The 23,678-nt window shown below is 42.5% G+C and overlaps 1 protein-coding gene across 1 annotated transcript in view; it reads left to right on the forward strand.

Moving 5' to 3' along the window:
• The window catches only part of LOC311037896 (leucine-rich repeat transmembrane neuronal protein 4), a gene marked incomplete at both ends in the record, with an annotated part of 181,922 nt that extends 162,427 nt beyond the window's left edge, over positions 1-19,495 (forward strand). The window contains one exon of the mRNA XM_084047192.1: positions 19,169-19,495. Within this exon, the coding sequence (XP_083903318.1) occupies positions 19,169-19,495 (327 nt within the window). The remainder of the gene's footprint in view (positions 1-19,168) is intronic.
• Between the last annotated feature and the right edge of the window lie 4,183 nt (positions 19,496-23,678).

Genomic DNA, 23,678 nt, shown 5'->3' on the forward strand with positions numbered 1-23,678 from the left:
AATGCCAATTTGCATATCTGAATTAATGCTATTATTTTAAGCAGTGGATCTGAACCTTTTAGAGCCACTGCACTCCGTGAACCCTATTCACGGATATGAACCTGTGAATATCTAAAGCATGCATTTTCAGAGCATGTTTATTTTCAATGATCGCTCGATTGTGTTCCGACTTGGATCAATGGAACTAGCATAGCATACTTTAACATAGCATACTTTAACATAGCAACATAACAACTAACATAGCATACTTTAAGCAGCATACTTTAACTTCCTATTTATCCGTATCAGATTGAAAACAATTTTTTCAAGTTTAGTATTAGTTGGGTGGGTTTTGTCTCATTATGAAATGACTGTTCGCTTTTATTAGTGGTATTTTTAGTATTTTAGTGTTCTTTTATCTTTTAGTGTTCTATCTATCTTTAAAGAAAAATACTTTTACATCATTTGCTTTATCAATAAAATCCTAGCTTTGCCAATTATTTGGGGGCCCAATTGAAATATCCACAGACATTACATTAGACATTACAGTCATTTAGCAGACGCTTTTATCCAAAGCCACTTACAACAAGTGCATTCAACACAGGTTGAGAAGCACTGATTTAGAATAAGCCTCTATGCTACTTATAGATGTATAAACGTAGGCGACGAGGTCAGATGTCAGAATTGAGCGAGGAACTCATGTGTGCCACATGTCAAATCTCACATTAATGATATTTGCTTTGGGGCTACTAGTGTGTTGTGTGTGAGCGCGCATGTATGTGTAGTGTGTGGAAGAGGGGATGCTGGTATTGTGCTATACAATAGTTTCAATGAAGGCAATCTGAATATTGTTGCTTTTTTTTTACAATAGCAATCACTGAGAGCCACCTGTAGAAATATTTGTCAGGGATTTGAGGATAGTGACAGTTCTAATTATAATTTTGCTAAGCAGTCGTTTACTATGGCACCAGTGGTCTCGTCAGTCAGTGTTTGCCTGTGCCTATGGCAGCTTGTTCTGTTCAGGTTTTGGGTGTTTGCATATGTAGTTGAACAGGTTGAACTAAAAGAATAGCCTAGGTGCGGAGCTGCAGCTTGCACCTTTGATATTATTCTAAATCCACTGATTTCACTTGTACTGTATTTAAATGGCTTTTATTTAAGTGGTAGAAATCCAAGCTGCGAACCCATGCACTTGATTGCATCAGGGCTGATAGCAAGGACCATGTTATTTAACTTTGAACCCAACATGGGTTAAGAAATCCTGAAGACCAACTATATAGAGTGAGTCAAGTCCAGGTGTGCCTTGCGATTTTGTGACAACCACACACTATTCTTGCAATACAACTAGATAAAAAGTTATGCATTTTTACTGTTTACATATTTTTTACTATATCAATACTTTGTGTGCACTCATTTCCCAATACAGACCGATTATATACCCTAAAAATCTACATTGAACCACTTTCAACCCGGCGTCCATATTTTGGGAACGTCATTAACTGTTTATAATGAATATATAGACATTTTTTCCCTTTTTCACAACATTATAAATCTATACTACTATAAAGCTCACAACACTTAACATCACAACACATTGTAAGCTGGTACTGTAGATCGGCAATTTTTCACTATGAATACAGTGTGCCTTGAGGTTTTGATGTGAGGTTGGTGTGCATTGGGGCCAAAAAGTTTGAAAACCCACTGTTATACGTGTATTAAAACCTGGCTCTTTAGGGACGCCTTGTAATGACCTGGATACTCCCCCACTGCCGGAGCCCAACGTCTAATTATCTTTTCAGCTGAAAACATACGCCTCCTCATTAATGCAGCACTCCACTATCTATCATAATTACTGCCAAATAAGTTGTTGTTATCGCTTTAATTTAAATTAGTGGCTGTGATTCTTGCTCAGGATTTTTAATATATATATATATATATATATATATATATATATATATATATATATATATATATATATATATATATATATATATATATATCATAAAGCACACATGTGAGCTCTCGCACAAGAACAGACATGGGCCAAAAATCCATCACAATACATCTTATCACTCAAACAGAGAGCGTCTCCTTTCAAACCCCAATGGTTCTAATCAGCCCCCCGCCCACAGGAGTGGCCCAATTCTCTCACAACTTGCTACAAAAATCCCTCATGAAAAACTATATAATCTCCTACCTTTCATTTTCAACCTTCACATGTGTCTCCTTCTCTAATAATCAAAAAGTGCTATATATTTCATCTCGCAATTTACTTCCGGATGGTTCGTTTTGCACTTTTTTTGCCACATCGGTCACGGGAAAGAAATAAGCGCTGCCGTGGTCTATGGAAACGAGCCCAAAAGTGCACCCAAATAAGCCCAAAATCGCTTATACAAACAGTCAGACCTGGCAACGCGACAAATAGCAAATGCACCTGAAATATACCTATCAGAATAAATCACATCATCAAGTACTGGCAGGGGGGCAGGGGTGTTTCATTAAAATGCATGTATTATACCTTTTTTTTTTTAAATGCTGATAGCACATCTTTGAAAGTGATTTATAAGCATGAAGCAGCAATGTCTTACCTGCTGTTGTATGCAAAGTTCAAAACACAATCGACAGAATGGAAAATGGTACAAAAACAGGTAATTATGCACACAGTACAGTCTCTTGCTGCCCGCTAAGATTTATGTAATTCAGAGCGCCGTGATTTTTCTCTGTTTTCATGATTTATGTGTTCCGTCGTACGATGGTATTGCATATTAAAACATAGCAGATCTACAAACACACAACTTCAGTGAGCTCAATAGCCTGTAGATTTTTTTTTGCACGACACCGTCGTGCAACGAAAGCATAAATCGGGCTCAAATCGTTTTTGTCTCATCGTGAATCTTTGGTCTGAACTAGGCTTTCCCTGCATGTTTTGAGTGCAGGTGTCTAGCTATAAATAACAGACGGTTTTGTCTTTGAGCGTTTCACATCAAAGAACCTGTAATCTGCACGTGATTTTAGGTCTTGAACCTAGAATAGAGAGTATATGTCGCATCTCTTGGATCATGGGACCAATCAGACTGGAGTAGGAGTCTGATTGGTAAACAACCCTTCTCTACTCCATGTTCAACTCATCTCAGCAGAGACCATGGTGTTATCACCGTATTGTCTCCTCAGACAAGCTGTCAGAGAACAGTTCAGTTCTCTGACAGCAGCTGTATGAGGACCACTGTTTCTATGTCAAATGTTTCAGCGTTGTGTCTGATCCGCAGATTTATCAACAACGTTGACACGCCGAAATACAGGAGATACCGAGCTGTTTGCGAACTGCAAATTGCTTGTTACAAGTAGCAGCCTAATTGATGCTTGTAAAATGCAAATGACTATATACACAAAAGTAATTGAATACATATTTCATATAGACAAATTAGAGTTAGTGCTTATCTGTGCAAAGACACACGCTCGCACACACGCAAGATCACACACACACACACGCACACGCACACACACACACACACACACACACACACACACACACACACACACACACACACACACACACACACACACACACACACACACACACACAGAGAGAGCTAATGTATTGAATAAAGTAGCAATGCTCCAATTCCATGCCCCTGTCCTCTCTCTCTCTCTCTCCTCACTCGCTCTGTCTTTTTCTCTAATCAAATAAGCTACCTACCGCTAAATCGAACTTGCTGCCACACTCCCGTGCCTTTTCACTAATGCAATCATACAGAGAGCGAGGAGCAAGAATCCACATTTTACCGACCTATAATTAAACTAGTCTGGCATTTCACACATCCCCTCCTATACACAGTCGGAAATGGAAATGGGTTGATTTGGAGAACTGCGACTAGATCATTTAGAAGGAGGACATATTTTTTTAAGTAAACGTGCGAAAAGATAAATGCTTGTAATTGAGGTGTCTTTACATGACTGACCTTAACATCCCTTCATGTTGTTTGTATTCAGACATGGCTAAGGAGCGCAAAGAGAACAGCCCGAAAATTGATTGACCACAAAAGGCCACCTGCTTCTTTTCAGATGCATCACATTTAGTTTGTTTGCATCGGCGAAAGTCTGAGTGATAAAAGGCCATCTGTGTAAACGAGTGGTGCTGGTGGAACATTGGGGGGGAGAGAGAGAGAGAGAGAGAGAGAGAGAGAGAGAGAGAGATACGCAGAAGGCAGATACACAGTGAAATACTCAGCTAACTAATTTGGGTGTACAAATTTGTACACTTTTCAGAGTTAATTTAACACCGGGATTTTATACTGTGTTGTGGAGGGAGTCTGCGTATCAGTTTGGCTGCCGCCCAGTTCCTTTGACATGTCTTATTATTCAGGTCTTTAAAAGCCTCGGCCTGCCTCGCTGGACCCACTCCCCCCCCCCAATATCCCTGATTAAAGTGCGACTGACACTCCCAGCGTAGAGCCAAGCAGCGTTTAGTTTGGGTCATGCTCATTACTCAAGACGTAGTGCCAGTGCCACGGCTGGAAGCGGCACAATCCCCAAGCCAAGAGATCTGGGAACTCTCAGTTCACTGTAGGAACAGCGGAAATGAAACTGGCGTGCTCCGGTGACAGGAATAATATTACTGCAATATTATCAGTGGTGGAAAGTAACTAATTACGTCTAATAACATTTTGAGGTATTTGCACTTTACTTGAGTATTTACAATTTCCAATACTTTCTACTCCGCTACATCTCAGAGGCAAATATTGTGCTTTTACTCCACTACAATTATTTGAAAACTTATTACTAGTTACTTTGCAGATATAAATTATTTATGATATAATGAAACACAACACATTAACCACTTTAACACTATTTTATACATAGGCTGTTAGAAAATAGCCGATCTACAAGCTCACAACGCGTTGTATCGTGGCGCGTTGTGAGCTTGTAGATATGCTATTTTCAAATATTTAGTACTTTTACTTTTGGTACTTTAAGTACATTTTAATGCCAATACTTTTGTACTTTTGAATTCTGGACTTTTACTTGTAACAGAGTATTTTTATATTGCAGTATTGGCACTTTTACTTAAGTAAATAAGTTGAGTACTTTTTCCACCACTGAATATTATTGCAGCTTATTATACCTTCTTACCTACATTATGCGTTTGGGTTCCCAGCGACCTTTGCAGCTACTGTATAACCAGTGGAGCGACCAGCAGTGTTGTGGAGGTGGACCTGTGCTGGGCTTCACCAAGGCTATTTGCATTGACTTCTCCTCCTTTCAACAATAAATCTAAAAATACATTACATTACATTACATTACAGTCATTTAGCAGACGCTTTTATCCAAAGCGACTTACAATGAGTGCATTCAACATAGGTAGGCAAGGAAACTACTAATCACCAGAAGTCTTAAGTGCATTCTCTTCTAAATCAAGCAACTAAGAGTATACCTAGCGCTAAGGTAAAAGTGCAATATATCAGCTACTTACTTTCTTAAACAGATGAAACAAATAGGAAAATCAAATGAGCAAGAGCTAAAACAAATAAGTGTATCGAATAAACAAGATCCAATGAGACAAGAGCTCGGATACAACTAATTGACAACAAGTAGGCAAGGCAAAGAGGAAGGGTAGTGTGAATATTTCCATGACCGTACTAAAGGGCAACCTCTCTGACTTCTTTCAATCTCTGCCATGTCGCACAGGTGCGGCAAATTAATGTAATAAAAACAAGACCAGCTGTCAGCCGGCCCGTGTGTCGCACTAGAAGTGGTGACCCGTTGAATACAGAGGCGGCTGTGGGTGAATAGAACGATTATTACGCAATCACCACATACTGTAGACTGCTGGCCCGGTCACCAATTTCTGTGTAACACCCAGTACCATGCAAGTCTCTGTTGACAGAGACGAGCCTGTTCATTGATCAGGAAACATCGCCAATGTGTTCGATGGATTTTCTTTTGTGGCAACAAATTAGGTCTTAAATGTAACGAAGTAAAGCCATTATTTAGGAAAAGGTAACAAGTAACCGAGTACTCTGATTGCAAAACTAACACGTTAGGTTACTCCGGTACCCCAAAAAGTATTCTGTTACAGTAATGGTGTTATTTCTAACGCCGTTACCCTCAACACTGCTCCTTACCTGAGTCAATTTAAAATCTATAGCTTTACAGTTAAACACAATAAGCACTTCAATTGTTAACATAACATTGATGCTTTTATTGTAAACATGTCATCAATTAATTAAAAGCTAGGCTATAAGAATGGGTTTGTGAGGTGATTCAAAATTAAACAATGAAATTATTTTGCTAACATAATTTAATTATATTCGTAGGCATGTTATTGAAGAGTCGAGGGATACTATACTTTTCTTTTCACATACTTCACATTTTCTTCCCAATTCGGTCATTCTGCCAATTTTCCCTTGTCACTGCTGACCCCTACAGGTTGGTTCATTAGGCAGGGTGTATGAGCATATCGTTGCTGTCGGGCACAAACCTCCTATCTCCTACTTTTTGCATTTTTTTCTAAATGAATGCCCTACTTCAGCGTTTCCCACTTTAATGTTCCGTCTGAGATGACTTGGTGTGCCGTCAAAAAAGCCACTGAGTCCATTCACTTTCAGTGAATCGACCCTCCATAAGAATGCAAATGTATGGCTTTGTCTTCATGGGGCCACCACCTGTACTCGCCTGGCAGGTACTCAGGGGTGAAAGTGGGCCGGAACGGGCCGGAACGGGCCGGTACAGCGTTCCGTTAAAAGATTCTGCACCGGTCTACCATACCGGGAAGAAGAGGGGAAAGCAATGCTGTCAAAAGCCCATAATTATAAGCCAACAATAAAACACATGTACTTCGTTAAATCAACATAAGTGTTAGTTTTCTTATAAAGTGCTTCTAAATCACTCCAGTGTGTTTGTGTCAACATATTCCGTGTTGTTTGTGGTGTTTATTCTCACACATTATTAGAATAGTTAGTTTTTACACAATTTGATTATATGAAGTGCTTTATGTGCTGGTCATTTCAAAACAGTTTAATTTGTCATTTCAAAGAAAGTAACTGTTAAGGTTGATGTTGATATTCATATTCATGTTGAAGCTTTTTTTAATTTGTAATTTTTAATTTCAAGGTTCAGGTTTCTTTAGTATTACATCAAAGTAAAACAAGTTGTAAGTTTCCAAAAATAAATCGGTGAAACTGAGGCACTGTCTCTGTCCTTTTTTCCCCTTTTAAAGTTATTTGGTGAGTGCTGTCATAAATGTTTGGATATTGTGTTTTTAGAAGTATATCGGGTTTAGTACCAAAGAAGTTTTACTCTGGGAAGGTGAAATCAGACTCCTCCATTCATTGCACTGACCCGAGTTTATATATTTGTAGGCCAAAGACATTTTGTAATGTTCAAGGTTCCTTTATTAATAGAGCTTGTGTACATGAGAGTAAATATTGTTAATATTGTATGTTTTTGTAGTGTAAAAATATAAATATATCTACACCGTATATCTAGGTGTGCCCTGGGATCTTTTAGCTATGAAAGGTGTGCCCTGGCAGAAAAAACGTTGGGAAACACTGCCCTACTTGATCATACTACTGCATGACACAAAAGTAGCAGATCTACAAGCTCGAAACGCGACGCAAAGCGGCGCGTTTTGAGCTTGTAGATTTGCTGCTTTTGCTATTTTTGAATTTGAATCCTGAAAAGTATCGGTTTTAGACATACAGTATGTTTGAGGTTTTCACCCGACAGAGACGATATGTTCCCTCCGATACACATGAAGTCGCCAGCCGCTCCTTTTCGCCCGACAGTAAGGATTTTCACCAGGAGGGGGCGTATAACGCATGCGGAGGAACGCGCTATTCTTCCGTTGTTCAGCTCCCTACTGAACCGGCGGCCTAACAAACCTGTACGAGTCACTAGTGCAGCGACAGAGTTCGCCCTCCCCGCCTGGCTTCCCTCCCACGAGCGGGGCAAATCGTGTTCGTTGGGATGCCCGGGCCAAGACGGAGACACAGAGGACTTTTTTTTATGTCTACTCTGAAACGTACAGACGTGGGCCTTAGGGTGCGCTGAGGCATATAGGGGATTAAAGGGGCCAGACACGCCGGGGCGTCACTGGAAAAAGAAAATCACTAATATATTAAAATGTATTCAAAAACATGAATAACAATTTCACATCAGCATTTGTAAGTGAGCAATTACAATTAAACATAACAATAAACAGCCAATCAAGATTTGCCTTGCTTGTGACCCCCCCTGACACACACACAGACGCATGCAAACACACACGCACACGTGCGTGCGCACAAACACACACACACGCACGCACGCACGCACGCACGCACGGCAGACTGGGCCGAAGAACCAGTGTTGAGCATTGAGTAACATTTCATGGCCCATTTGCCGTGGTCTGCAGAAGCTCCTTTACTGTACGTGTATCCATACAGCGGGGAGGGGGGATGTGATGAGCCAGAGGTGGGCACGCATTGGTGCATGAAGGGGGCCACAATCCCCCCTCTTCTGCCCCCCCCCCCTCTCTCTCTCTCTCGCTCTGCCTCTCTCTCTCTCTCTCTGCCCCTGTCCCCTCTCTGTAAGCAGGCCTAGTGCGTGGATTCGTGCCATGTGCATGTTTTTTTGTTGTGTGTGTGTGTGTGTGTGTGTGCGTGTGTGTGCGAGAGAGAGAGAGAGAGAGAGAGAGAGAGACTGTGCGAAGTATCAGGGACCTGTAATCAACAGTCACTGCACATAAAGGGACCTACAGTCATTAAGGAATTAGCGGGGGGCTAACGGCTTGTTTAGAGAATCAATTAGTTTTAAATGTAGACATGTGGACACACTCGCGCACATAGCTCTACCCGGGAATGTCAATGTTGCACACTCCGCTCTCTGAAGTTCGCTAACCCTTGATGACATAAAGGCTCAAGTGCCGGGAAGCATCTTTAGTCATGTCCCAGGCTGAGAATTCACAGCCTAAAGTGGGTGTTAGTTATTTGCAAGAGTACAGAGGACGCTTTCCGGAGAAATACATCATTTACCCAGCGCTCGTTTTCTTTTATGCTGCCTTCGCGAGTGTGGCTAATTAGCATGGACACGTGCACACCCCCACACACACATACAGTACACGTACACAGAGGCATGCACACAAACACAAGTACTTGTACATGCATGGCCATTACTTGCATGGACATAATGCACGCACGACACGTGCACGCACAGCTGTGTGTGTGAAGTGCTCCTCTGGGGAGGGATTGTGTGAATTTGATGGTGCTTGGATGTTTCGGTGTTTTGTTCTGCTCAAAACAAAAAAATCTGTCTGGTGGGCTCTTTTTAGAGACAGCCCTTTTTAAGGCATTTGTAGCATAGATGCTTTATGTCTTTGTGGCTGTGCAGTCTTTCTGCAATCATTGCAGCAACGAGAGGCAGGCTATTGTAATCCTGTAGTTCTGCCTGACTGTTAGCAAACCAACGCAAGAACGCGTGGGCAGATTTTCATGAAACTTTGTGGGAATGATCAGTTTTGCTGCGCCGTGGAGATGATTGGGGAAGGGTCAGAGGCACAATCAAGGTCAAACTTGAGAATGTGTGAGAATTATGAGTAAGCTGCACGCCCTGAAGCCATGATCAAAGCAATGTGGGCATTAATATTAGCACCACCTGGCCATAAGTCCATATACTGTGGATCAGCTTTATTGGCTGCTGCTGTGCCGTTAGCAAAGGAACCAGACTTAGTAATTCCATTCACGATTATTGTACGGGAAAAACTGGTCTCACAATCACACTTTTAACACATACATGTGAACATAGCAGAGTACGGGGAAAAAAACATGTCTGAGTAATTTATTTATTTAGAACTATTGATCCGACTGACTTCACACTTGGAGGGTGTATTTCTGATGACCCAAGAACAGGGACGTGCACAGATAGACTCTAGGTGGTGCTAGAGCACCTGCCCTTTGCCCTCTTGACCAGAAGTGCCCTTTTGAAAAAGAGGATTTTTTTTTTCCAGTTTACAGCAGGGGTCTTCAACAGGGGGTCCGGGACCCGTAGGGGGTCCTCAGAGTTACTACAGGGGGTCCGCCAAATCTTTATGTGATATGATTTTTCTTTTTACCATAACCACTCGAAACCTATAGCATCCCTTTTCTGAGGAGAACTTTAGCCAAAAATAGCAGATCTACAAGCTCACAACGCCTCGCGCTGCGAGGCGTTGTGGGCTTGTAGATCGGCTATTTTTGGCAAAGAGGTATAGGTGTAGAGGGAAAAAAGAGCAGACCAAGTAAACAAAAAAAAAGTACAATTTACTTGAGCACCTGCCCCTCAAAATGTCTGTGCACGCCACTGCCCAAGAAGTCTCGAAGGTTAAGTCAATCGGATACGCGGTTCTCCGGAACCAATTCCGTCCCCGAACGGCCATGCGTTCTGAAACGACTGCCATGCCCCTCGGAGGGCACGGTGACTGCACTAGTTCAGTGCAATTACAGTGACTTAAGCAGAGCTGTGATATTGGATCTAACTGTTTAATTACTCCTGTCTTTATGCAATTCTTATCTCGGTTGTCCTCTTGGAAGAAGTGTAGATACACATTACCATAATTTGCTTCATAGTGCCATCCATATTTGATGCACGCTGCCATGCATATTTGATGCGAAGGTTTAGTGTTGACGCCACAGAGATGGGTTTAAAACATGCCCATGTCCCTGATGGCTTGTGCTTTTGTACAAAGTGCTTACTGTCATGGAGAATAAAATCTCAGCTTCTGCAGAATGCAGACGTCGAAGGCTTTTCTTTCTTTATTCCTTGGTTTTTCAGTTTTTACTGGTAGCAACCTCTAGATCTTCCATCAAGCTGTCATTGTCCAACTTTAAAAATGACTATTATTAGCATTTTATTGTTTTTACCTACGCTCTGACCCAACGCTGACCTTTGAAAATAGGATTTAATCGTACTAATATAATGATCAGTGTAAATATCATTTCCGTGGGTTCATTTAATAACCATTGGCAATAATAGTTGCTATTTAATTAGGCATTGTGGCAAATCAGTGTATGTGCGTGTGCGTGTGCGTGTGCGTGCGCGTGCGTGTGCGTGTGCGTGTGCGTGTGCGTGTGCGTGTAGGTGTGGGAACATCTCTGCATGTGTCTCCATGTGTATATGTGTATAGGCATATTGACAGCGTACAGCATACGTAATTGCCTCATAACACTGTGTGGGTGAATGTTGTCTTTAACAGGCATGCCGTTACACTGTAGCATGCGGGGGTAGAAGACGCGGCTGTTGCAGAGGCCATCAATAGTGTATTTGAGGTATTGTATTGTCTATAGCAGGGTTGAGCTGTAGGGGGTACGGGGGGGTACGGCGTACCCTTAGTTCTGACACTGTGGGAGCTGGGGGCGCGCGTGCACGCACCGTCAGCGGCGGTCTTTAACGCCTTAAAGTTTAAAAACAATAGCCTCTCAAGGTTCGCGCCGTCAGTGGTGAGCCGTTCTCAATAGCGTCTACCTGGCTGCTTTGCATAACATTAGGCTACTTGAGAAAAGACACGGACTTGAATTGAATGTGTTACATTCCTCTCACAATGACAGACAACATCTCTGCACTGCAAGGTGTGAAGGGGATCGCTTAGCAGAGGACCCAGTTCTCTGAGACAAGACAAAGACAAGTTGTCTGATTATTTTAAGTTGGCCTACTTATGTGTGGGTGAGTCTATGTAAAGGGCTTTTATATAAAAGTAAAAGGAAAATAAAAGAATTAATTTGAAACAAAAATAAAAACAACAAATTAACAATGCAACAATACAACAAAATAATAATACATATGATTACATTAATAATCACATGTTGAATACAGTATTTCAACTAGCACTGAGCTGAGTGGCTATGTGCGCGCATGTGCGCGCGCGTGACGTCATAAAATACAGTACCCTTAGTTCAAAAATCCACAGCTCACCACTGGTCTATAGTGTCTCATCTACCACATTGGGCATAAAGAGTAAGGAGGAAGACCTTCACTCATTCTCGACTCGTTTTACAGACATGACACTTGCTATCTGAACATGGGAAAAGTAAGCAAAGTAGTGAACCAAAGTAAACCTCTCAAGTAAAAAAACGTCATTTGGAGTCCATTGTCATCATCGCTCCTCTTCATTTCGTTTTATGCCACAACCAGGTGACTTGGGAGGATCAAAGTGTTTGGCAGAGGTAGCGGGTTGACTTTGGAGGCGCCGAGGCTTCTAAAGCCAAGGGAGACATTAGCATCGTCTTTGCCTCCGGCAGTGTCATTGGCCTCCTTAGTTGCTCATAAACCGTGAATGCAAAAAGAAACACAACTTTCGGAGCTGCAGCAGAGTCCTGTTAAAAAAAAAGAGATTAAATTACTTGGACTGGGGCCTCGTCAAGTGCTATGTTTTGAAGACTTATTCTGGCTCTGGCTCTAAAGCTGCTGTGGGAGGGCCAGTGTTAAGATGAAGGGGATAGAGACAGCTAGCAGGGGAAAAAAATGTTAGATTTGACAAGGTGTGAATGGGAGTAAATATGACTTTTTTCCATTTCGTTGCTGTCAGGTGAAAACCTTGTATGTCCAAAACTGTCAATTTTTAAGGAAATGACCTGTGTTCCTATGGTTCCAATGTAGTTATTATTTAGTCACAAGCTCTTGTTAATAATTCATTTACAAAAACACACAGTTGAAATATGGAGAAACAAGGTTTCTGCCCGACAGCAAAAAAACAACGTTGGAGGCTAAACTGTGAAGATATGATAATTAAGCACTATAATTAGCAGTTATTATGCCAACTGGAAACACTGAGGGGCAAGGTGTTAACCTATTGCAGTACCTGTATGACAGTGTTTTTCCACAAACACAAAAATCTGCATAGATGTAAAATGGTAAATGGTGCATTTATATAGCACTTTTATCCAAGCGCTTTACATAGTTTGTTCATGACATTCACCCATTCACAAGATTCAGCGTCTTGCTTAAGGACACTTCGACACTAACTGTGGGGGATCGAACTGGGAACTTCACGGTTACCATCAGGCAGCCCTTCCGGCCACTCTACCCATGAGAGAGTCAACAGATTATGATGTTTCTTATCTGCCTCTGCCAATAAGTATACTGTACAAGTACACTTCAGGGGTGGATGTAACTAAACAACCTAGCCCAAATTAGAGAGTAAATAGCAGTCTAACAAGCTGTGTGTGTGTGTGTGTGTGTGTGTGTGTGTGTGTGTGTGTGTGTGTGTGTGTGCGTGCGCACGTGTGCGTGCGTGCGTGCGTGCGTGCGTGCGTGCGTGCGTGCGTGCGTGTGATGGACACATGGACTACATGATGTCCATCAGCAGACTACAACGCCAAGGCGTATTAACTAGTCTATAATATTAATCTGAATGTGGCAACAAGGATATTGAATGAGATTGAAGCACCTGGATGTCTCATGTTCTGAGTCTGTGCTTGGCTGACTGGTGTCTATCTCCAGGTCGTTCAGTCATTTCACAGGCACTCACTGAAGGGCATCTGGGGCTAATTAAGCTCGGTCTTCAATCCAGGAATATCAGTCTGAGATTTATGCAAAATTCTATTATGGTAGGGCAGCTCTCTGAGGTAAAGAGGCACTTTGATTAAAAAAAAAGAAAAAAAAGGAGGGGGTGGGAGGATAAAGTGCTGGTATCATCCATCGCTATGGATACTGTTGAGCCAAATCTGTTTTAGAGCTAATCTTTCTCTCTCTCTCTCTCTCTCTCTCTCTCTCTCTCTCTCTCTCTCTCTCTCTCTCTCTATCTCTCTCTGGTTATCCCTTTCACCTCTTTCACGTACAGCTGTTCTCTCTCTTACACACGCACGCGCACACACACACAAACCTTTACAGTGCGAGGGGACCAGATTTATGCCCTGACAATTCGATAGAATCCAGTGAAATGGCAGGGAGTTAATATCGGTTAATTATGCATTGGACCAGGGCAGGGGGGCCGTGCAGAAAGCTGAGGTAGATCAGTGTGTAGGGACAGGTGGCCATTATAGGCCGGTCACATCACAGCAGAAACCACGCAATTGTGCTCTCAAATTGCGAATGGAACAATTTGCACTGAGGAAGTGAGCATTTTACTGTGCACACAGATCATCGTGTCTTTTTCTATATTTGACATGAGCATTTACAGAATATCTCAGGTTTGACAGGCTATGAACGGGAGGAAATGGGACTTATATAATGGTTATTTCCAACATACAGCAAAACCCTGAGTGTCGTTTTAGCTCTCTGAGAGTATAAAAATGCCAAATTTTTACACACAGAACCACTGGTATAGTCCTGGGGGGTCCTCGCGGGGGGTTCTGCGGCTCCCCAGCAAAATGAGGAACAGTTTAAACACTTAAGCTCAAAAATTGTGAAAATAGCCTTGGAATGTGACGTGTGGTGAGCTTGTAAATCTGCTATTTTTGCTATTAAAAAGCGTGGCTCGCTCCTCAGCCTCCTCATTGGACATTGTCTGTTTGTGCTTGTTTTTGGACATTTCTCTTCTGTTACAGTTTCCTGTTGGTTTAGCCTAGGTGTTTAGTCATGTTACTTAGCTCTATGTTTCTGTATTTCATTGAATTCCCCAGGGGCTTTGTATCTTATTTTGTAGTGGTGTTCTCTTGTGCTTCCTGTCTACCCTTGTTACCTGTCTTGTCTCCCCACCCTGATTATTAACCCCCACCTGTGTCCTGTTTGCCCCAGCCAATCCTTCTGTTGATTGCACTTTGAGTTCACCTGTGTCTAGTTAGGTCCCTGTCTATATATATACCCCTCTGTTTGTGTGCTTCACTGTCTGTAAAACCTATGTTGGTGCGAGTATGAGTTTGGGTGCTCGCCTCAATACTCAGTTATTGAAGGCCTACGACTGTTCGAGGAACCTTTAGTTTAATAAAGACCTTTTATGTTGAACTACTATGCCTCTTCTGTCATCCTGCTCTGGGGTCCTGTTCTACACTCACCCTGACACAAAATAGAGATGCCAGGTTGAAAGTGGATAATTTCACTATACTGTAAATTTAATCCGCTAGAACAGTGGTTTTCAACCCTTCTCATATCAAGGTCCATTACTTATTCGGCATTTGATTCACAGACCACCATTTGATGAGATTTAGCCTCTCAGACCTAAGACTTAGAGTATTTTGTTGTCCTTTGATAAGATTTTGTCCACAATTCCATGCTGTATTGATGTGGTACCATTAGGAGAGATAACAGGCAAACGTTGATCAAAAAAAACAATTCTTTAATTAAGTAATGCAGATGTTTAACAATAATTCAACTTGTGAGAGCGTAAAATACGGGTCCATTTGGTTTAATTTTACACTCAATAGTTAAAGATCTATAAGGGTCCATTTGGTTACCAACTCCATCATTTAGCTAGGGCCCACCTGGAACCACCCCAAGGACCACTGGTGGTCCCCGGACCACTGGTTGAGAAGCACTGCGCTAGAAGGTGGAAGAGGTTCACGACATGAAAATGTTTGAGAACCACAACACCCAAGGAAGGAATAATGGCTGCTACAGTACTAATAGGAATGAGACTGGTACAGTGCAACACCAGGGAATAATAGCTACTACAACATAATAGGAATGAGACTGTACAACAAGAGGTGGCTGCTGGAAGGGGGACACACAGAAGGGAGGGAGGGGGGGTTGGGGGTTCTGGAACCGAGCACAGAGGAGTAATCCACTGAGTGCCTATAATGTAATGAGCAGGCCTGGCTTAATGGAGTCCATTTGAGAATGCATGCAGGAGATAGAGAGGGAGGGAAGGTGATGGCGGTGCTGCTGCATGCTACTGTTGTTGCTGGTGATTGGCGTTGGGAGGATGGAGGGTGGGTAGAGAGGGAGGACGGGGGGGGGGGGGTGGGTCGATTTCTTGAAAGATAAGTCTCCCCGAGGATGACTTCCAGTATTTGTTTGGTGTAGTGATGTTGTTTTGTCATGTGACCGCTTCCCGGTCGATATTCAGACTGCTGGGAGTTCAACAAACAGCCGTGCGTGACTCACTTCGTGAAATGTTTTAACAGCTAGTTGAACAGTAGTGCTATCTTGTTTCAAACGTATTGACAGCAGCGCTCAAGGCTGCAATTAGTGCTGATTTTATTATAGGGGAGTGCATTGTGCACACATTTGGATTAGCCTCCTTCTGTATCAGTGTCTTCATAAATATGCATATTCATGTTTACAAAGAGAAGCCATGTTATGCGTCTTGGACTGGATATAAACACATGCACAAACACATGCTCACAGACACACACATTATTCTCCTCGTTGACAACTACAAGCTGATGAAATTGGCTTTCCTTCCACAAAATAATAACTGACCTCATAGCACACAGAGGAATAGTTATTGGTGGCTACTATAGGCCTATGTCTAAGCCTATCATTCCGATAACTTTAATGTACTATTATTGTCTTATTGCGTTGTCTGCTGTTATACTATATTATGATACCTGGGGGATGAATTGTCTCAGAGAGAGAGAGAGGGAGAGGGAGAGAGAGAGGTGAGCTTTAAAACAGAAAGTCAGTTTTGTTTTTTTGTTTCCTCCTTGTCATTTTTTAAGTGCCAAGTGTGGTTGAATAAGGGCTAAAAACAGATCTTTAATATCCTTCTGGATGAATGATGTTGCAGTGTGATTCCTACTATGCTCCCATCAACTCCTCAAAGGCCATGGCTTGTATTATTTATCTCTCCCAATTTTGTGTCACATTTTGCCACTGCCGTCGCAATTGTTGCTGTCATTGCTGTTGTTGTTGAATGTTTGTTGCCATGGCTGTGCCTGTGTTAAAGATCTGATGATCCGTCTCACCGCCAGACAGCCATGTTTAAGTGAAAGACAACAGCGATAACCCCACTGTCTTTATGGCCCTCTCATGACTACCCTCAACTGGCCTGTTTTAAAGAGAGGACAACAGATCATCAGATCGTTTTAAATGCTGGAATTTCAAATAATGTAAAAAAAAAAAAGACTGTTATATGGTATTCCCATAAACAATAAATACTGTAGTGTGTGACATTATTACTAACATTAGCCACATCGGTAAACTACATCCGTGCAGGGCCTCACCCCGACAAACTCAAGCAAGCTCTGCAAAATAGGCCTACAGGGACACTTATATCAATGTGCATTTAATTTCACAGGCAACAATAGAAAGGCTTCTAGAGTATTGCAAATATAGCTGGGTTTGATAGACCAATATTGCACCAAGTACAGTGAGTACAGAATATAGGTTATACAACTAGCAACTGCCTCAACTCCACACACATTTTGCCTTTTCAGCAGTTATGGCAAACATTTCTCAGTTTGTCGTGTACATTCCATATAATTAAAGAAAGCAACTGATATTCTGTGCATGTGAACTATTTATTTCTATAATTTTCATTATCCCTTTCTCTTCCCCTTATTCAATAACCCATTCAATCTGGGAACACATCTGTGTCATTTTTTTATTTCTTTGGCTATTCAAAAATAGCAGATGTACAAGCTCATTGCGCCGTGAGCTTGTAGATCTGCTATTTTTGGGGAAAGAATCGTGACAATGTGTGTAAATCTTTGAACATATACAAATGTTTAACTCCTGTTGTAACTCCTCATGTTTAGCTTCTGGGGGTCCCTGGAACAAAACATTTTGTGATGGGGGGTCCGCAGACAAATACATATCATTTCGGGTGGTCCTTGACATGAAAAAGTTTGAGAACCACTGATATTATAGCAACATAATTTTTTTTTGTACATGTTGTATTCTACAACATTTGTAGAATCCCCAGAAGCTAAGATTTGAGTTAAAAATTATCGCTTTAAAAAAACATATACTATATTCAAAGATTTGCACACTTTTTCATTTTTTTTCCAAAACAAATAGCAGATCTACACGCTCGTAGCGCAGCACCTATGAGCTTGTATATCTGCTATTTTTGAATAGCCCTAAGTATGAAATAATGGTTATAGCTAAAACAATCTAAATTGGAAGATCAAGAAAGGAGTTGGGGAACGTGTGTGTGTGTGTGTGTGTGTGTGTGTGTGTGTGTGTGTGTGTGTGTGTGTGTGTGTGTGTGTGTGTGTGTGTGTGTGTGTGTGTGTGTGTGTGTGTGTGTGTGTGTGTGTGTGTGTGTGTGTGTGTGTGTGTGTGTGTGCGCGCGCGTGCGTGCGAGGGGGGTGGAGGGTAGTGGAGGTATGTCAGTGCCACATGAGTCTCATCTGTTTGCTTGGCACAGTGCTCATGATGAGGAAGTCAGACAACCGGGCTCATAACCAGATGTGAAGAGAGCTCCTGGCTCTGAGACAAGTGACACAAGACTGGAGGGAGCAAAAGCTCTGTCTGTTTGATTTCCTGCAAGGGGGGGGGGCGTATGTGGGGCATTGGTGCCCCACATGTCAGCCGCTGTGTGGTTTGTGTCATTCATTGATGCTTGCCTGTTTGAACATGTAAATTAACTCCGTGCTTCTGTCAGTGACATTGAGAAGTTGGGTGTAAGTAGTCCCCAGGTTCTGAAAGACATTATTTACACATAGAGGATGAAACGAATCTACCGATATAGGTTTTCTAAGTAGCAAAAGAAATTGACATGTTCCATATTGACAATTCCATATTCACTTTTTATGTTCACTGGAGTGTCACCTACAGTATGTCTGTTGTTACATTCAAGAACAAAGCCAATATTCTATTGTATTGTCATTCATTTGCATGTGCCCCAGTAAAAACCTCAAACACAATTTTAATGATAATATGAATAACTAGAAAGTACTGTTCCTGAAGAAACAGTGTGGGATCGCTAAGAATGTTGATGGTACTGAGTATTCACAGCACGTCCTGCAAAGCTTAGCCTATCAAAAAACGGGCGGAATAATAACTAGTGAAGATGACATTACTACTACTAATAATGATAATAATAGAAAGCCCATTTTTCATGATCACAAGATTGTCCATGCTTAGAATGTCACAACTATAACTACCCAGAGCGAATAACACAATTAACTCCAAAGTTGTTGAGGGTTTTTTACAGTGTGGTTCTGCAGGAGTCAAACAACAATTCATGTATAATAATATATATACTGGTGTTATATGATAATATTTCATTACCCTGAATGACACGTCTCACTACAGCCCACAAATATTGATTCAATTTCTTCAGCAATTAATTTATTTCTCTCTCTCTCTCTCTCTCTCTCTCACTCTCTCACTCTCTCCTCTCTCTGTGCTCAAGGTCCCCCACCAGATGGGCGCGTTGACGTTCTACCGTTACGAGCAGCCCATCGTCGACTACTGCCAGGCTCACCAACCCTTGCGGCTCAACATGGGCTACGAGGGTCCCCCGCAGGGCCTGGAGGGGCTCGAGGACCTTGGGCCACGCGACAGGGGCACCATACAGACGGTGGCATTGCCCGCCGTGCCCTCTGCCGCCACCGTGGGCGCCCCTGTGCCTGGGCTCTCCCGCTCTCCCCCTGCCTCCCTCAGACCGCCGACGGAGGGTCCCGGCGGCAGCCCCTTCCCCCCCGCCGAGCGCACCACCGCGCTCACGTTTGGACGCTAGCAGACGCACCGGAGCCACGGGTGGACGTTAGAAGTGGGTCAGGGGCCTTTGATTCACGATGACTTTTGAACCAAAAGGGGGCAGGGGGAGTTGTGTGTCATTTTCAGTGTGGGCCTTGTTTTGCAGCACATCGGTATGGGAAGACCGCCAGAGGGTGCTGTGGAGATGGCGACAAAACCGGGGGGAAAAAATAGATTTCACGCCATGCCGAGAGAGATTTGGCATCCGTCACATGTTGTCCGACCGGTTATGAAGGCTGCTCCATCCTGAGTAATTGTCTCTTCATCTCTCTCTCTTTTTAAAAACCAAACAGAATCCCTGATTTGCCCCATCCCTCCTGTTTGCTCATCGGAAAGTGAAACGTGATCCGACAATTCTGACACGTGGAAGTGTTTGGTTTCAAATCTGGCCTTTGTTTCTGTCTGTGACATCACAGTGGGGAAGCTGTCCGGGTGAATAATGCCAATCTACCTGTTCTGAGGCAGGAGTACAAAGAAATGTGCAATAAACAAGGAGTACGTCTGCAGGACAAGAGAATGAGAGCCACAACTTGAAAGAGAACATCAAGCTTAGTCATCATTGCTTTAAGCTGAAAGGCTTCTTGCTGTGATTCCCATTAAAATTCCCCCATCAGTTGTTGTTAACAATATCAAATCCATATAATTATTCCATTAAGATAAGTTACAGTTTTTTTTAACAACATCATTTTTCTTACTATCTCTTTGAATGTGGAGTCTCTGAATTCCATTTATGTGCATGTCAAACCAAAGATAGTTTACTTTTGTTTTTCTTTCGATGCACATAACCTATTTGAATGGTGAAGCTTCTTTAGACTGCCAGCTGGCCTACAAAACTCCTCTTTGCCAATTAATGTAGAGTTTGTTACCAACATAGAGTATACAGTCAGACCTTGTTGTAATCTAATGAGATGGAGGACCGCTGATATCTTTAGTGGTCATCCAGGTTCTTCATGGTTTTATAGATAGATGTGAGGTAGGGAAACAGACAGCATTAATGGTTATGTTGAGGGTATATCTTCATCATGTTCAGCCAACATCACTTAAGTTGTCATTTATGATCTTGGTAATGTTCTTAGGGGGAAAATATATATATATATAAACAAGCGAAAACTTCAGAATGGATGCGTGTTCCATGAATTTCATGAACATACAGGTGCTGGCAGTTTCACAGCAAAACAGCAAGCATTTGTATTTGGTTTCATGCCAGATTACATAATTACTATGCTTTAAAGAGGGAAGCAAAGGGTTACACGATGAAAACCATTACATTTGATTGCAGATGGTCTGTACATATTCTACAACAAAGGTCCAATTCACTGAAGGTCAAATCTCTCACTGCCCCTAAATGGCCGAAATCATTAGAGACACTGTTGAATCAATGCTTGACATTCATCAAACGGGAGTATTTGGAGTGCGTTGTGTCACTGGGCTGGCAAGGCCACATGGAGAATGATGGTTGACTTCTCCTAATTCTCTCTGACCGGAATATGAACCCATGAACTCTACTGGGCGATATTGCCTGACAAGCTCCTTTTGAAGCGAGTGTGCCTGCAGTGCAAGGACTTGATTGCACTCTGGTCACCCTTAGCAACCGTAGAAACCCCCTTTTTTTCATCGACTTGGAGGCAATGAGGACTAATTGAAGGTATACGGCTGCTGTGGTGGCCTGTGGCCGCAAATTTTGCCAGACTGATTATGGTTATTTTTCTATATGTGAAAGGTCATAATCCCTGGAGTCGTGGTCACCGTTTGTGGTCCTCCCACAGTGCAAGCGGTAGGTCCAATGGTAAAAATGGGAGGGGCCAAGGTGAGTCACTTCCAAACCCTCTGAGAAAGGGGTATGGCCTCACGGTGAAGACAACAAAAAAAAGAAACAGAAAAAGAAGGAAAAAATAGGGAAGCATTTGCTTTTTTTTATGTTTTTTCCTTTTTTTCATGCTTGGAACAAAAGAGACAGTTTTGAGATGTTCAAAGATGATGTCAAGAAAATTCTATGAGACTAATCAAAGGACAAAATCTAATAGAACTTATTTATCGTGTAAATAGAGAATCTTTAAACAAGAAGGGGGAAACAAGTACATACTTCACTTCTTCTGAAACACAAACTGCCTGTGACCAGAAGAGGAGCCTTATCCACTACGCCAGTGGGAATCTGTTTCCGAGATGACTCGGTGAAAGGTTTTCCTGCTCTGATGCTCCCCTTGTTTCAATGATAAATATTTTTCTATCTGCTCCCCGTCACCATTCCACCACTCTACCATTACACACAGAAATTATATTATTGGGGTTATTTTTCAAATCCAATCATTTGACCGAGTCACGCAAGAGCGGGCGATTGGGAGCCCTATTATTGTGATGTACTTCAGTGTCAAGCCCTCACAGAGACCCATATTTTCAGTTCTGGCTTCCTGGCGCGTTTCGGGATCACAATCTTGCAGGAGGTGGCTGTGTGATATGTCGTTACTTTCATCCTACCCCAGTCCTTTTGTGTAAGAAACCTGACACTTTTTTCAGACATTTCAAGATGTCTAGGAGAGGAAGCGTACATACTGCTCTTTGTGCCAAGAGCTAATCTTGTGAAGGGATGTTGTTTTGATGTGCCATATTTTTTGTCAAGTATTATACGAAGGCCAGCTGCACCGCTGTACCCCCACCCCCGCCCCAACACACACAAAACACAAAAAAAAACACCATTTGTGACCCCAACCTCCTCATAATATCATGACCAAGAACAGAAGGGTTAAGTCCCTTCATGTACAGGACGTTGCATTACAGCGGTTTGTTCGCTCAGTATGGTTGCTTAATACTGCTGATTGAGTTTACGTTGTAACAGCAAGCTGTGCCAATGTCTTTGTAATGGGAGCTCTCACACAATTCTTCCCATGTATTGTCTTGCCTTGCTCTGTATCACCTCTGCTAACTCCTTGGCCTGAATTTCATGTCTGCCTCTTGGTGACTTGGGTGAACCTGTTTAATGATGTTCTATTTCTGTCCGCATGCTGATATTTCAGGAAACTATGCCCAGTTAGGGGAGAGCACTGAACCAGAGACAAACAGTATGGAGGATATTTCCTATCCGGAATGCCCTAGAACCATAAGCACGTGTGTCGTGGACAACCTCTGTGTTTTTTAAAGTAAGTTGTTCACTGACCCCTCCCTGCCCCTTATCTCGCCTACAGTACGATCCCCCCAGCAACCAGGCGGCTGGGCCGGGCTACAGAGCGATGCTTGTTGGGCATTCACTCTAGGGATACCCTCCCCCCCCTTTTGACGGCCTCGCTCCTGCCAACGGCAGACTACACCACTACCCCACACATACTAATCGCTTCAGTTCACAGAACACTGATATGGAACAATTCAGTCCAAGTACCACGATCACACCTTTATTTATTTCTTCACTCATAACGTGTAATTGGAAGGCCTAATAAAATCATTGTATGATCACAATTAAATCAGCGACTAATAAGCAATTGATTAATCTGTGTACCTCCCTGATATTATTTTGATATGTTCTTGTGGAAAGTTTGAATCCTGCTGCCAGCAATTATTTAGCCTTTTGCCCCCCCCCCCCCCCCCCCCCTCCCTTACAATGCCACCGGAGAGCTGGACGCACAGGTGCTGCATGCTAATGACGTTCGTTTGAGCCACTTTCCAGGACTGTCTCTGCTTTAGCACCGCGATGCAGAGAGGCTTTGTTTTGTACTCTGCTTTGTTTGTTTTAGGTTTTGTAACCCTTCTCTACCCCCCCCCCCCCCCCCCCCCCCCCCCCCAACCCCTTTGAGTTCAGGCTCAAATCCCTAGTGGGAATATTTCAGTTTTTTTTACTTCTTTCTTTTTTTTTCTTTGTTCCTGTTTTGTTTTCTTTCTTTTTTTTTCTCTCCCTTTTTTCTTTCTTACTTTTTTCTTTTTTGCCTTAGGGGGTGAAGAGTCACAGGGGAAACTTTCATATTTCACTTTATGCTCAAAGGAACAGCTAAATGTAAGTCCCCAGAGGAAAAAGGCAATGCCGAGAGGTGAGGAGAGGAGAGGAGAGAAGAGGAGAGCCACAGATACTGTACAAAAAGGGAAGAGAGAGGGACAAAATGGGATAAGTGCAAGGGCATTTTATTCTATTACGATGAAGGATTTGTGATCTCTCTGACTGTCCCCAGCCTTATTTCCAC

Source organism: Gymnoscopelus microlampas (genome assembly GCF_963454915.1).
Source record: "Gymnoscopelus microlampas genome assembly, chromosome: 21".
NCBI classification, from domain to species: Eukaryota; Metazoa; Chordata; class Actinopteri; order Myctophiformes; family Myctophidae; genus Gymnoscopelus; species Gymnoscopelus microlampas.